Source organism: Puma concolor, chromosome C1 (assembly GCF_028749965.1).
Source record: "Puma concolor isolate L17-30 chromosome C1, mPumCon1.1.hap2, whole genome shotgun sequence".
Lineage (NCBI taxonomy): Eukaryota > Metazoa > Chordata > Mammalia > Carnivora > Felidae > Puma > Puma concolor.
In genome coordinates, this window is record NC_141674.1 from 5,804,119 (window position 1) to 5,817,234 (window position 13,116).

Consider the following 13,116-nt stretch of genomic DNA (forward strand, 5'->3'; position numbering starts at 1 on the left):
ACCGGGTTGGCCAGGAGAGGCCAAGGGTGATAGCTGGTCTGTGTCGGTGCCAGATCACACTCAGGCGCTCAGGGTCTCACCGCGTGGTCTCCGGAGACTGGCGAGGGGTGTCCCCAAACGTCTCTCGAGCTTCCACACAGCGCTCCAGCCCTGACCCTCACCCATCGGCCGTCTGCATTCACAACCGTTCAGCTCCGCGTTCCTGGTATTTGAGCGTCACCTTCATGTGTATGTGGGAGGTCACTGCTCATCTCTCTGTTGTGCATCCTCACCCTACAGACAAGCGACCTCCATTTTACATAGGTGGTGCCCACGCGGGGCACCCCGTTCACCTGTGCTCACCAGAGACATTTATCGATACAGCGACCATGCGCCCAGCCCTACAAAGTATCACTTCCTTAGTTTGCAGCAGGTTGGGAGCAGGATGGGAGGGGCTGCTGAGCCACCACGGCCAAGCTGAAGATCCACTCACAGGGACCCACGGGCAGAGAGAGGGGCGCCCCAGCGCCAGCTCATCTGAGGAGCGTAGCTAGTGACGAGGGCATGGCCAGGGGCACAGTGGCCGGACGGCAGACCCTTTCTCCTTCACGTGAATCCATTGACGCAGGCCCCCTGCCTCGGAAAGGGTGCGTGGCAGGGTGGGGACAGTGGCCACAGTTGTCCACACCGGAGAAACTACTACAACCTGTGCAGCTCTGATGAGGGTCCTTTCTGCAGCATAAATCCACACGTCCGTTCACAGACACGCAAGTCTGATCATTTAAGCTACTTGAAATTGGTATTCATAAATCCAGGTCTACGAAACACTGTATTTCCATAAAATACAGTGGATAAAAGACCAGCAAAGAAGGCACCTGGGTTCCAGCTGCTTCCCCCTTCCCTCTACGCCCCTGGCCGCTCCCATCCTGCCTGTTCGTCCCTGACCCGGAACGACAGTCACCTGTGCCCCCTCTGCGGGCCCCGCAACTTTGTCCCCCCTGACTACCCAAGCTGCTGAGCGGGACTCCTGCTGTTGGGAGGACACAGAAGTGTCTCTAGGGCCACCGATGTGCAGGCCACCCGGGACCCTCTGGTTGGCAAAGTTTTCTCGTCCAAGGTCAGTAGTTCTGACACGTGCCGTTCCCCAGGCCTTCCCCACCACGGGAGTCTGTCTGCCTGGTTTGAGGGCAGTTTATCAACAGTAAGTGCTCGGGGCTGCTCTCACTCCATCTCCCAGGACATCTAGAAACCCATATTCCAGATGGAGAGGTGAGCGTATAAATTTCCAGGGACAGTCTGGAAGCTTCAAGAAAATGCCCTTGCCGGTCGCTGAAAGCACGGCCCGGCCCGAATCCATTCTGATGACTGCTGCCTCCTCACGGCCACGTCCACACCCTGCAGGCCATCTGCTGTCCGTCCCTCTGCGATGGGGTGATCCCAGAGAGCAACTCTGAGGGTGGGCTAGGGCACTGGCAGGCCTCCAGGAGAGGGGGAGAGGGGACAGGAGTAGGAGGCCACCGCGCTGGTGGGTGGCTCAGACCTCTCCTCTGAGCAGGGGAAGGAGCTACACGCCCCTTCACCTGGGAGGGTGCTTGCTCCTGGTCCCAGGGCCATCACCCCCAGACCCATTCTGCTGCTTGGGTGAGCTCACTGCAGCCAGTCAGGCTGAAGCAAGCCCCTGGCAGCACTCAGCCAGAGAAACCCTGCCCTTCCTACCAGGCATGGCAGACAGGAATCTTTCCGGAAGCTGCTCTGGAGGGCAGGCGAGCCGCGTGCCAGTAACGGCGGGGAACCGGGTGCTCCCCTCCGCCCCTTGCCCGCCCTGGGGGACCTAGGTGGAGGGCGACTGCCAATCTCCCCGCCCGCTCCCAGGAATGAGACACAGTCCACCGGTCAACACCCAGCTGTTGTAGTGTAGCTCGGTTTTATTTATGTCCACAAATATTTCAAAAAAATTACAAAAGACTCAAAATGGAGAGAACACAGAAGTCACGATTTCTGGGTGTCTACTCTGTTTACACTGTGTTATCTCATGGCAAACTACTCATATATACATTTAGCTTCAAGATATATATAAACGTAGCAAATCAGAATGTACACTCTGCTCCTGCAGTGAAACAAAGCTCAATCTTGACAACATTCAACAAGATACGTACAAAACACAGAAAAGCAAAACCAAACTTCAAACAAAAGGAAGGAAAATCCAAAAGGAAACCAAGGGGTCGGGCTTCAAAGACACTGTGAAGGTCTGGGGCCTCCTAAACCAAGTGCAGCTGACCAGGTGAGGGTTTCGGGTTGCAGGTTTTTAAGTGGAAGAATCTCAGTGCTTCACCCTGGGATATGGGGAAAGAACCAAAACCGAACAAGAAAACGCCTGCAGACAGTTTTCAAGTAGAGACTTCCGAGTACTTCACTCCGTCTCTTCTTTGGAAAAACGGAGGACACAGAGAGGCGGCAAAGGTTTAACTGAATGGCAGGCACTGTGTGCCACCAAGAGGAAACCAAAGATGGCAGAGAAGGTGGAGGCAGCGGGGCAGGGGCTGCAGGAGAGCCGGCCCGCCCCCCAGAGGAAACAAGTGCCTCGTGCCCGTGCGGCCCCAAGTCTGATGACACAGGGTTCATCTGAGCTCGCCTCCCCTCTAAGGAGCTAAAGTTAAGGCAGAAATGGAATGAGAGAAAAATCAAAGGAGAGAACCACGAACATTCCCAACAGACAAAACAATCCTCTATCTGTCCCGACCGAAACCAGACGTAGTTTTAACAGAAACTGGAAATGGCCCTGATGCAGGCTTGAATCCGGAACCTGGATCTGAGCTCACACCTGCTGGCTTCTGGGTCAAAGCGCCAGCCTCTCTTCCTACCCTCGACTCGGCTCCAGCCCTAGACACGCCCCACATCCACCGACCCACACGTGCTCTTGTCATCCCACAGCTCTTGGATGTGACTCCCCAGCCTGAGGGGAGAGGAACGGGGAAAGGTCACATCCTGACAGAACACTTCATCAACAGGCGCAGACACCCCCCACGCCCGGCCCCGCTCTGGAGAAAGTGCATCACGTCCACAACTAGGAAGGAGAGGCGGGCCCCCTGCAGAGCAGCCCGAGCCCTCAGAGGGGCAGCTCCCAGGCAGAAGGAAGCCATTCTGACCAGGAACGAGAGCAAGAGTGGGACTCAAACGGCGTCCCCACCCATAACCGTGCCAACTCCGGGCCTCCCTCAAGCAAAAGCGGCCTCAAGCCGTGCGGCAGGGGTGGCCTGGCCTCAGTGCAGGAAGATCCTAGTGATGACACACAACAGGGGAAGTTTCTAACAGATTCCTTTGGCAAGCGTGTGCTATTTGTAGGGAATCGTTTTCTTGTTGAATTTTCCAGAATGTTAATGAAATTGTCAGAGTATTTAAGAAGGCAGTTCATCCAGAACAGCCAAATGTGTGTGCATAGAAATGTATAAGGAAATCTACAGTCAGACACACAGAAACATGTGCTTTCTATCCCATGGAGACAGAACAAGGTGGACACTTAACTCCGGCGCTCCTGGTACAAAATAAAAAAGGTTCGATCTAACAAATATCCGCACCTCTGGCGAAGCACAAGCTAGGAACAGACAGAAGTGAAAATCAAGGCAGCAAAACAAAGAAACGGTTTGTAACATCGTCCCTGCAAACCCCTGGATGCCCACTGCTGCGACCAAACCTCATCCCAAGCTCCTGCCCGTTTGTAATTAGTAACGCCCATCTGTTCCCTTTAATTAAAGGGATAATTATATATAACTTTTTATTAAAAAATCAACTCTGTATTCTGTCAACAGCTGGTAGGAATTCACAATTAGTGACATGGCTGGAAAAAATAGATCAGAATAGTTTGTGGAAGAAAAAAAATGCCGTTCTAAAATTATTTATTTACAGACGTAAAAAGCCATGCTGCAGAACTTTCTCAAATTATGAAGATTTCCTACAATGTATTAAAATAAAAGTTTTTTTAAAAATTATAGCTCTTGGATTCCAAACTCCTATGCCACCTATCTGCAGACCTCGTGGGCTCTGGGACACACGTGGCTGAGTGTGTCTGCACACACAGTGAAGGGTGTGAACTGGATTCTAGCACCTACCAAGAAATCAAGGAAGGAAAAGAAAACTAAAGCCAAACCCCAAGATTGCAGGGAAAGTTTTCTGAATGTTCAGTCCAGTCCAGGACTCACTAAGTTTCTGGGGGACTGTCATGCAGGGAGACCCAAACCAGTCTCAAGGTATTCTCTCTACAAACAAACACTATTATGCTGATAACATTTTTAGTTGTGGGGTTTTTAAATATATAAAGAAATCTTTAGAAGATATTCTTTTTGCTTCTGTAGCTCGTATTGTATGTAAAAAGTCCTGTTTCTCCCCCCAAGAATTGGGGTTTCCACAGCCAGCGTTAACAAATAAATAACTTATAACTGCTTGTCACCTTCTTTCTTCAGTCGACTAGAAAGGGAAAAAAGGGAGAAAGTATTCAGCACCAGGCCTGGGCAGGTGCGACCAGGCATGCAGCTCGAGGGTCCAGGTGACCAGAGTGGCCTCTCGTGCAGCCGACCTTCCCCTCGTCTCCCTCCCGTCAAGATGGCTCCTTGGGAGTCCCCTCCAGGGCCAAGAGGCCGGGGCCCGCAGAGCCATGGGGGGCGGGGGAGCGTGGCCTTTGTGGAAACGGGCGAAGCACACGGTGGGCACGGCCAGGAGGGGTGACCGTCAGGCTGGGTCAGTGGCCACAGGTGGGACAGGTGGGAGCCTGGGCTCAGACAGTGAGGCCCTCCCTCCCTCCCGGCCCCTCCCCGCCTCACCTGTAATAATCTTCCTGACTTGGTAGGTGGCCACCGTGCATGTGGGGGTGTCCGTGCAGCCACTGCTGCTCCATGGCCAGTCTCTGCAGCTCTGCTGACTGGGCATGCATGGCCTGCAGCTGGTGGGCCGCAGACATGGGGGGTGGGATGGCCCCAGGCAGGTCTCGGGGGTAGGGGGTACCTGCCAGACACACAACGGCCTTTGAGACAGAGGGGCCAAGGGAGCGGCCGGGACGCGGCTGGCGAGGAGGTCAGGTCAGGAGACGGCCTCCCGAGGCGGGGAGCAGGAGGGCTGCTTACTCCGCCGGGACCCGGGGAGCAGGTACTGCCCCTGCGATCCCCTGACCCCAGGGGTGGAGGCTGGGGGAACACGGACGGAATACACGCTCCCTCGTCCTCCGGCCTCGTGGCTCAGGCTCTTCTTCACAGAGGTCCGCTCTGACCCCTCAATGTGAATTCAGCGCCTCTGTTGTTCCTTCACGTCGCACTGCCCTCGTCCTGGCTCTTATGCATCTCTACCCATCCCCCCCCACCAGCTCTCGGGAAACATCATCGGGTATTTGCTGAAGACGTGGATGAGGGAATGAACGAACGGGACGTCAGATACCAACCCAACTCTCGCACTGGACCTGGACCCCTCCTTCCCCAGGTGCGTTCTTACCAAAAACTGGATGACGAAGCATCTCGTGCTCATGGGGGGGCTGTCCAAGCAGAGGGTTGGGGAGGGTGCCGGGGGGGTAGGGAAAGCGAGCCAGGTGAGGGCCAGCGGTCAGGGGGTCAACCAGCGGGTGCACCGGGCCTGCTGAACCTAAAAGAGGGGCAGAAGTCCAGATGCGGGCGGTGCGGGGCGCCGGGGCTCTCTCCGTGTCTGCCCTCCTTGGCCGTGACTACCGGTGGCTTCCTCCTCACCACGGCCGGCTCCCGGCCACCAGGGCCACCAAAAGTCCTGACCCACGGTGGCTGCCCTCACCCCCACCCGCAGTAAAGTTCCAGAAAGCAACAGGGAGGTAAAGAGCCGGCTGTTCACACACAGCCCCTCCGCTCACTCCTGAGCATGGCTAGAGGCACAGTCTCCCCCCCACCCCACCCCCGCCACCGTCTTGCCGAGGACCCCATGTCATCAGAGCCCACCCAGCCCAACACCCCAGGCTTGCCCTGCACCTGTCAGGTCCACCGGAACCTGAGGGCCGCTCGGGTCCAGCCAGCGTTTCTCGCCCAGCTGCCAGCCGGACTGGCAACGCTGCCCAGAGCTGCCTCCCTGGCACTCTGCCCAGAAGCTGGCGGGGTGAGACTCACTAAGCCCCGCTTTCTCCTCTCAGGCCAGGTGCCCCTGCTCGCCCTGTCCCTGCAGACGTCCCTGCCCACCGTCGAGCCCGCTCAAAAGTTGCCATCTTGGCGAGCTTTCCTCTCTAACAGCAACCTTGCCCTCAGCTCCCCTGTTCCCTGTCCCTGCTCTGCCGTCCTCCAGAACACGCACTGCTTTTCACACTCCAAGATACGCTGACTGACCGCTTCTAGGCTGGGAAGGTAACGCGCGTAGGGCTGTTGTCAACACTGACAACTGTGCCCGACACATCACAGGCACTCAAATATCTGCCAAGTGGATGAATGCTGTATGAACAAACGACTGCCTGTCCCCATGCGGCATTAGGACACATCCACCGGCCACGGAGCTTAGCCCATGCCGGGCGGCAATGAAGTTCCAGACGTCAGGACTATGGGGTAAACGTGACAGCTCCTCGGCTTCCCCAGAACCATCCTCGTGCACGGAGTCCGGGCTCCCTGCATCGGGGCTGGGTGCACAGGTAGAAAGAAGGTGCAGGTCTCCCCACCTCTGGTCCTGCTCCATCTGTCACCCTCCTCCCTAGTCCGGAGGCAGGTCTACCCGCTTGGGAGTCCTGCACGTGGGCTGTGCCACAAGAGCCCACGGCAGGCCCCGGTGCCCCGGTGCAGGCACAGCTCCCCTCACCCCAGCTGGCCGGTCGGCGGGCCTGGGGGAGCTCTCATTCCCAGGGTGGACAGAGAGAGCCAGGTGGTCCTGACCAGATGAGCCAGCAGAAGCCCAGGCCCCGCCCCTCAGTAGGGAACAGAAGGAATGTTCTTTTTAAGTTCTCACTCAAAGATTCCCTAGAGCCTCCCGGTGTCCCATGGCCTCGTCTGGGCTCCAACGCCCCACCTCCCGCCCTGAACCCGCCTCAGTGAGCACAGGCTGCTTCCTGCTATCCCTGGCACCGGAGGCACAGGACCAAGAAACGAAGCTTTAACCAGGAGACCGCAAGGTGAGGATTCCCAGACAGATGCTGAACGTCCTCAGGTCTGTCAGGAATTGAGGATTCCTTCGGGAAAGAACTGCCTCCGCCTCTGGACAGCGGCTCTGCCCGTCTGGTCCGTACCTTGTCAACCAGAGCTCAGCCCACAGCACCCTGTCACAGCCCGGCCCGGGGGGCACCCACCTTGATGGAGGGGGTCCTGCTGGTGGAGGTGAAGGTGCGAGTGGATGTGTGAGTGCTGGTGGTGGTGCGGAGTCACGTTGAACATCTGCAGGCGGGCCAGGGGGTCGCTGGTCAGCGAGGCCATGCGCTCAGCGTGGATCCGCTCGGCCGCCAGTCTATCAGGGTAGCTCATCTCAGGCCGCAGCTGGGGGCCCGCCAGGGCCAGTCTCTCCCGCTCCAGGGGGTTCAGGCCCGGGTGGAAAGAAGCAAAAGGGTGGGGGCCCGCAGTGGGGGGGATGGTGAGGGCGCTGTGCCGGGCGAAGTGCTCCATGGGGTTGGTGGCTGGGTGCAGGGGATCCAGCTCCGGGGGCTTCACCTCGAAGCCCGGCTTCATCCTCTCCCGCAGCTCCCGCTCGCGGATCTCCCTCTCCCGGATCTCCCTCTCCCGGAGCTCCCGCTCGCGGATGGTGGGGTCCACGTTGTAGAGGCCGGGCATGTGGTAGGCCAGCAGGGGGTCGGTAGGGTTGAGGGGCATGTAGAAGGGGTGGTTGCGGTTGGTGGGCGACATGACGTGGGGCCGAGCGTACTCGCTCAGAGTCCGAAGAGCGGGAGTGTCGGGCCCGATGTACGGAGGCACCGCAGCAATGGTGGTTGGTGGCGGCTCGAAGGATGGCCGCATGTGGCCGGGACCACTGAGCTGGGGGTCGCTGAGGCGGCCCTCGTGGGCTGAGCTGGACGCCTTCTGCTGAAGGAAGGGGGCGGGGGTGTGAGCGGCGGGTGGCCAGCTGCCGGCCTGTACCAACCAGCCAACCTGGTCCCTCCTCCGCAACACCAGGGGCCAGCCCCAACCACGGCCGGGGACGGGCTTGGGCCGCAAGCACGCGGCCTGGACCCTGCCGGGACAGCCTGCTCTGCGCTTTCAGCTTCCCTCGTGCCCCAGCCGGGGCTGTGCCTCTGAGAGAAAAGATAACGCCCGCGGGCATCCGAGAGTGTAGCTGAGACACTGAGCCCCAGAGCGGGGCTGCAGAGGGACCCCACGAGCCCGGTGGACCCCAACTTACGGCCGCTCGCTCCGCCTCCCGCTCCCGCTCGCGCTCCCGTTCGCGCTCCTTCTCCTTCTCCTTCTCGCGCTCTCGTTCCTCGCGTGCTTTCTGCTCAGCCTCCCGTTTGGCCTTCTCGATGGCCTCCTCCCTCTTCTTGGCCAGTTTGGATCCCGCCAGAGGCATGAAATACAGGTCCGTCCGCGCACACGAGTTGTACCCACGGTCCAGGTGTTTGTAGAACCTGAAGAAGGGTCACATCTCTCGATGGGGCCTGCCGGGGCCTCCGCCTGCCCCAGCCGCCCAGCCTGTCCCTGCCCTGGCTGTGCCCACGCTCCGGGGAAGCCGGTACCTGGCCGACTGGCTGGCATGGCTGGGGGTGTCCACCACAGTGGGCTCAGGGGACGGGCTCCTGGGCGGGGGCGGGGGGCTTTCGGGCTCCTCGGCATCATCCAGAGCCTCTTCCTTGATCTGGACGGTGGGGAGCGGGCAGGCTGTCCCCCCGGGTACGCCGCCTCCCGAAGAAACGGCGGCAGAGCAGGGTGGCGGGGCTGAAGGGCCAGGCCCCGCGGGTGGGGTGGAAGTGGAGGAGCAGGCGGGGGGAGTGATGGGAGGGGGGCCCCCAGGGACAAAGGGGTGCTGAGCAAATGGGGGCTGGGGAGGCACCTGGTGGAGGCCTGCTGGGGGGTGAGCGGCAGGGGGCAGGCTCTGGCTCTGGGTCAGCACTGGGGGCTGGGCAGGGGAGGAGGGCAGGGGCTGGCTCTGCGGCATGAGCTGCAGGGGAGGCGGGTGGGCCGAGGGAGGGTGATGCGTGGACAGCGAGCTCAGGGGCTTCAGTGCCGGTGGGGGCGGGAGGTTGGCATTCATGGAGAAGGGCGAGGGCCCTGAGAGGTGAGGCGGGTGCTTGTGGGCTTGTGGGGCCGGCAGCTGGGGGATGGGCGTGGTGGGTGGGGGCTTGATGTGGGGCATGGCCAGGGGGGCCGGCGGCAGGGGCTGCTCCCGCGGAGGCTGCTGGGGCTGCAGTGCTGACTGCGAGGCTGGGGGCTGCAGGGAGGCATGAGGGAGAGCTGACGCCTGAGGGGCCTGGGGAGGGAGGCCAAAGGGCTGAGGGGGGCCTGGGTGCTGCAGCAGGGGCCCGGCCTGGAGGCTGTGGGGGCCACCCGGGCCCTGACTATGCAGCGGGGGCTGGCCGTGGGGTGGGGCGGAGGGCTGGCCAGCTGGCGCAGTCAGGGGCTGCAGCGGGGGATGGGGTGAGGGCAGCCGCTGTGGGTGCAGGGCAGGTGCCTGCTGGATGTGCGCATGGGGAGCGGGAGCCGCTGGGGCCTGCGGCTGGCTGGGGGGCTGGGAGGCTGAGGGGGAGCCCTGGGGAGGGCCTGCAGTGGCAGAGGGCACGGGTCCCGGTGCGGGGAGCTGGGGGGCCCCTGGGGGGGCGGCGGAGGGAGCCGGAGTGGCCGCACTGGGAGCCTGCAAGGCCGGTGGCTGGGCCTGTAGCATCTGCTGCTGGGCCGAAGAGTCCGAGTCGCTCTCGTTGTCCTGGGGGCTGGGGATGCTGGGGGACGTGCTGCGATTGTCCTGGTCGATGTCTTTGGGGTCACTGCTGCCCTCATCGTTGACGCTGCGGCTGTCAGAACTCTCTCCCTCGCCTTCGGATGGCGAGTTGGGCCGGCTGATTTCCTAGGGCCGGAGACGGGAGGGATGAAGCTCTCGGAGGGCAAGGGCTCTCTCTGCCTCGTGCCGGGCGCACAACAAAGGTTCGTGCAGATGAGGCGGCGAGCCTGGCCCCGGGGACCTCAGGTCCTCCTTTGGTCCGGCTGGCATCAGAGGCCGCTCTAGGTCCCTCCCTAGGAGACAGGGCCCTGCCGTGCCCCAGGGAGACCCTGGGCTCAGGGCTTCTCGGGGGGTGTTAGCAGTCCCTGAGCTACAGTCCCTGTGGCTAGGCTGCACAGCTCACCTGGGTTTTTGTCTTCTTGGAGCTGGTCCTGTCGGCCTCCTCTGTATCGGAGGCCACCTTCTCCCGCTGGCGCTTGGTGCTCTTGAGGGGGGATGAGGCTTCCTCCTTCACTTTCTGCAGTGGGAAAGCCCATGAGGGGCATCAGGCCGAGGGAGGGGGGTCCCTCAGCCCCGGGAGAGACGACAATGGTTCGCTGACACCTTGCTCCTGTATTCTGAGCTCCATCTCCAGAAGCAAGAAAGTTCTGGAAGGGACCAGCTGAGGCCGGAAGAAAACAAGTATCTGGGGGTGGAAATAACTTGGCTTTGGGGGGAGGGAGCCTTTCTAATCACACCCTACCCTTTGCCTCCGAGGCCTTGGGAAACTTGAGGCAGAGACGGCTCCTGAAGGTCAGTGCTGGGAGCTGCAGCGGACCACCTTTGTCCAGGCCCTGGACCCCGGACCCCAGACCCCAGACCCCAGTCCACGGCCCTAGGCCAGGCAATGCTGATGCCCAGGGCGGCTCCAGGAACAACCCGCAGCCCCATGTCTGAGGGAGCTGAACATCAACTCCAGCAACCTGGGGTGTTAATGAGGGGGCAGGCCCAAGCAGCCCCCGCTACCCTGGGTGACAGGCACCTCACCTTGGCCGACTTCTTCACTGTCTCTGCTTTACTGTCATTGCTGGAGGTGCTGGCAGCGCTGGGTGAGTTCCGGCCACTGGAGCGGATGTCTTCATTGATCGGCGAGGCACGACCATCAGGGCTGGCTGGCTGCTTCTTACGACCGCTGCGCAGTGTAGACATCTGCCCACCCAGACCAGAGGCTGGTGAGACTGGACCCCAGGCTCTGCTGTGGGCCACCTGGGCCCAGCATACATGCTGGAGCCTCGGGAGCAGACCCAAACACCTGCCCTATGGCAAATCCCAGACCAGGGTGCCTGGCAAGCGACAGGCACCTGCAGCTTTTCCTCACGGTGTGGGGGTCAATGCGGACTGAAGGGAGGAACGAGGGGTGAATGGGTGGGTTCACACGGAGGAGACAGCAGTTCTTAACTTAAAATGCTCATCTCCAGGGATGGTCCTGGATGCTGTGCGGTAGAAACGAGCGAGGTTTTCCGAGGGGCAGAAGTTGGCGAGGGCCGTTTACTCCGCCAGGTTCTCCAGAATGGCAATCACACACAGGGTCTGCTTTAAATCACCCCACCCTTCCTGTTTGTTCCACGGAACTGCCCACTTCCTTGCCCAAACCAAACACCTGCTGATTTCATCTGACAGGATGGGAAATGACCCAAAGAGATAAACCGACAAATAATGTGGCTCAGCTCCTAAAACCACCAAGCACTTCGGTTCATTTCTGCAAAGCCATGGGACTCAGAGGAGATGGGGATACAATGATTCACGCCAGTCCATGTGCTGGGTGGCCAGGGCGCGGCAGCCTTGACAAGATGCTAAGGTCAGAGGAAGGTGGACGGTGCCCTCTACAGGCCTGCAAGGGCCGCTGGGGAGGCTGGCCACGGGGGAAGACTCTGGCGGTATCCCTAGTGAGAACTCTCACTCCCAAAGGCCCTGCTGACACATTTCCAACCTAGAAAACAAAACCTCTTTATGAAAAGGGCTATATAGTGAGGACAAAAATGTACCGAAAGTTTCCAAAACTGGATCAAATACTTATTTAAAAAAAAAAAAAAAAAAGGCAGCTGCAAGTTTAGGCAGCAGAGACACGGCCACTGCAGGTGTCAGGCTCAGGGGCCAGAGGCAGGTCTGAGGGACTTGGAGAGCACGCACTGAGCCAGAAACTGACGCTGAGTTCAGGACACACACCCCACTGACTCCCCGAGGACGACACGAGGGAGGGAAGGAGAGAACAGAGGCTCTTCCCAGACCCACAGACAGAACTAGTATTTTTGGGCCAATCACTCCTTCAAGGAGGCTGGTCCTCTACATAAAACCGGTCACCTCCCAGCCTCCCGGGAGGCACAAGCCCGGGCGTCCTAGTAACCCGAAGCGGCCCAGGTCGCCTGCCCGAGGACTCACCGAGCCACGACTGCGCCGTGTCCTCATGCTATGCTTCCCACTGAGCCCATCGTCTTCCTCTTTGACAGGTTTGAACATGAATGGTGGGGGGTCCACAGGCTTCTCGATGGGGGGGAGCTCGCCGTACTTCTTGAAGTGGATGCGGCAGTCCGTGCACAGGAGGATGTTCTCCCGGCCCCCGTGGTGCCAGTCTTTGGAGGCTGCGTGAGGCAAGAGGGGTGCGGGTGGGGGGGCCCCTCCGTGGGCTCGGACAGACACCCGCCGCTCTCTCCCAGGGCGGGAGAGGATTTCAGGAATACCCGCCACCTCCGCCCCGACCACACTGACTGCTCGACAGGGGAGTGACAACAAATACGAACTTCTGCTTTTTCTCAAGTAGTAACCCTGAAGCGCAATGCGGACGTCAAGCCAGTGACTCCCTGGCAGGTCTTCAACTGGACTCACGAGACGTTCCGAACCTGGAAGCGCCTGAACCTGGCCTGCCTCAGCGAAAGCGCCGCCCCCCACCCCCGCCTTCCCACAGACCCCCACTTACTGGTGGTGAAGCAGTGGCGGCAGGCGTACCCCTTCAACTCCTGCTCGCTGTCCTCACTGTCAAAGTCATCCTCGCTGGCTGAACTCAGGTCCACTGGGCATGGCAGGAACACAACAGGGATGGGGGAGACACCATCATGCTTGGCCAAGACCGGGACCACCTGTGACCCGTGGCCTGCCCCAGGCTCTGAGCCACCAGAGTCGCCTGGAAGGGGCAGTGTTCACGAAGGCCCACTCTGAATTCCTCAGGGCCGGTGATCAGAACGAAAACTCGGGTGAAGTACCCGAGGGTCTGCCCTACCATATTTCGGGGGACTGGCATCACACCCGCATCCCGGAGTGGCGAGCACT

The 13,116-nt window shown here is 60.1% G+C and overlaps 1 protein-coding gene across 7 annotated transcripts in view; it reads right to left on the reverse strand.

Moving 5' to 3' along the window:
* Nucleotides 1-1,884: 1,884 nt before the first annotated feature.
* RERE (arginine-glutamic acid dipeptide repeats) overlaps nt 1,885-13,116 on the reverse strand; it is a 423,431-nt gene continuing 412,199 nt past the window's right edge. For 6 of the 7 annotated variants that reach the window (XM_086715575.1, XM_086715568.1, XM_086715573.1 and 3 more), the window contains 10 exons: nt 12,767-12,859; nt 12,232-12,431; nt 10,840-11,001; nt 10,217-10,330; nt 8,618-9,939; nt 8,287-8,509; nt 7,247-7,970; nt 5,455-5,601; nt 4,794-4,974; nt 1,885-4,440 (listed from right to left, as the gene is read on the reverse strand). In XM_086715575.1, coding sequence (XP_086571701.1) covers nt 4,407-4,440; nt 4,794-4,974; nt 5,455-5,601; nt 7,247-7,970; nt 8,287-8,509; nt 8,618-9,939; nt 10,217-10,330; nt 10,840-11,001; nt 12,232-12,431; nt 12,767-12,859 — 3,200 coding nt within the window. In that variant the 3' untranslated portion in view covers nt 1,885-4,406. The remainder of the gene's footprint in view (nt 4,441-4,793; nt 4,975-5,454; nt 5,602-7,246; nt 7,971-8,286; nt 8,510-8,617; nt 9,940-10,216; nt 10,331-10,839; nt 11,002-12,231; nt 12,432-12,766; nt 12,860-13,116) is intronic. The other variant, XM_086715574.1, reaches the window with a different exon arrangement.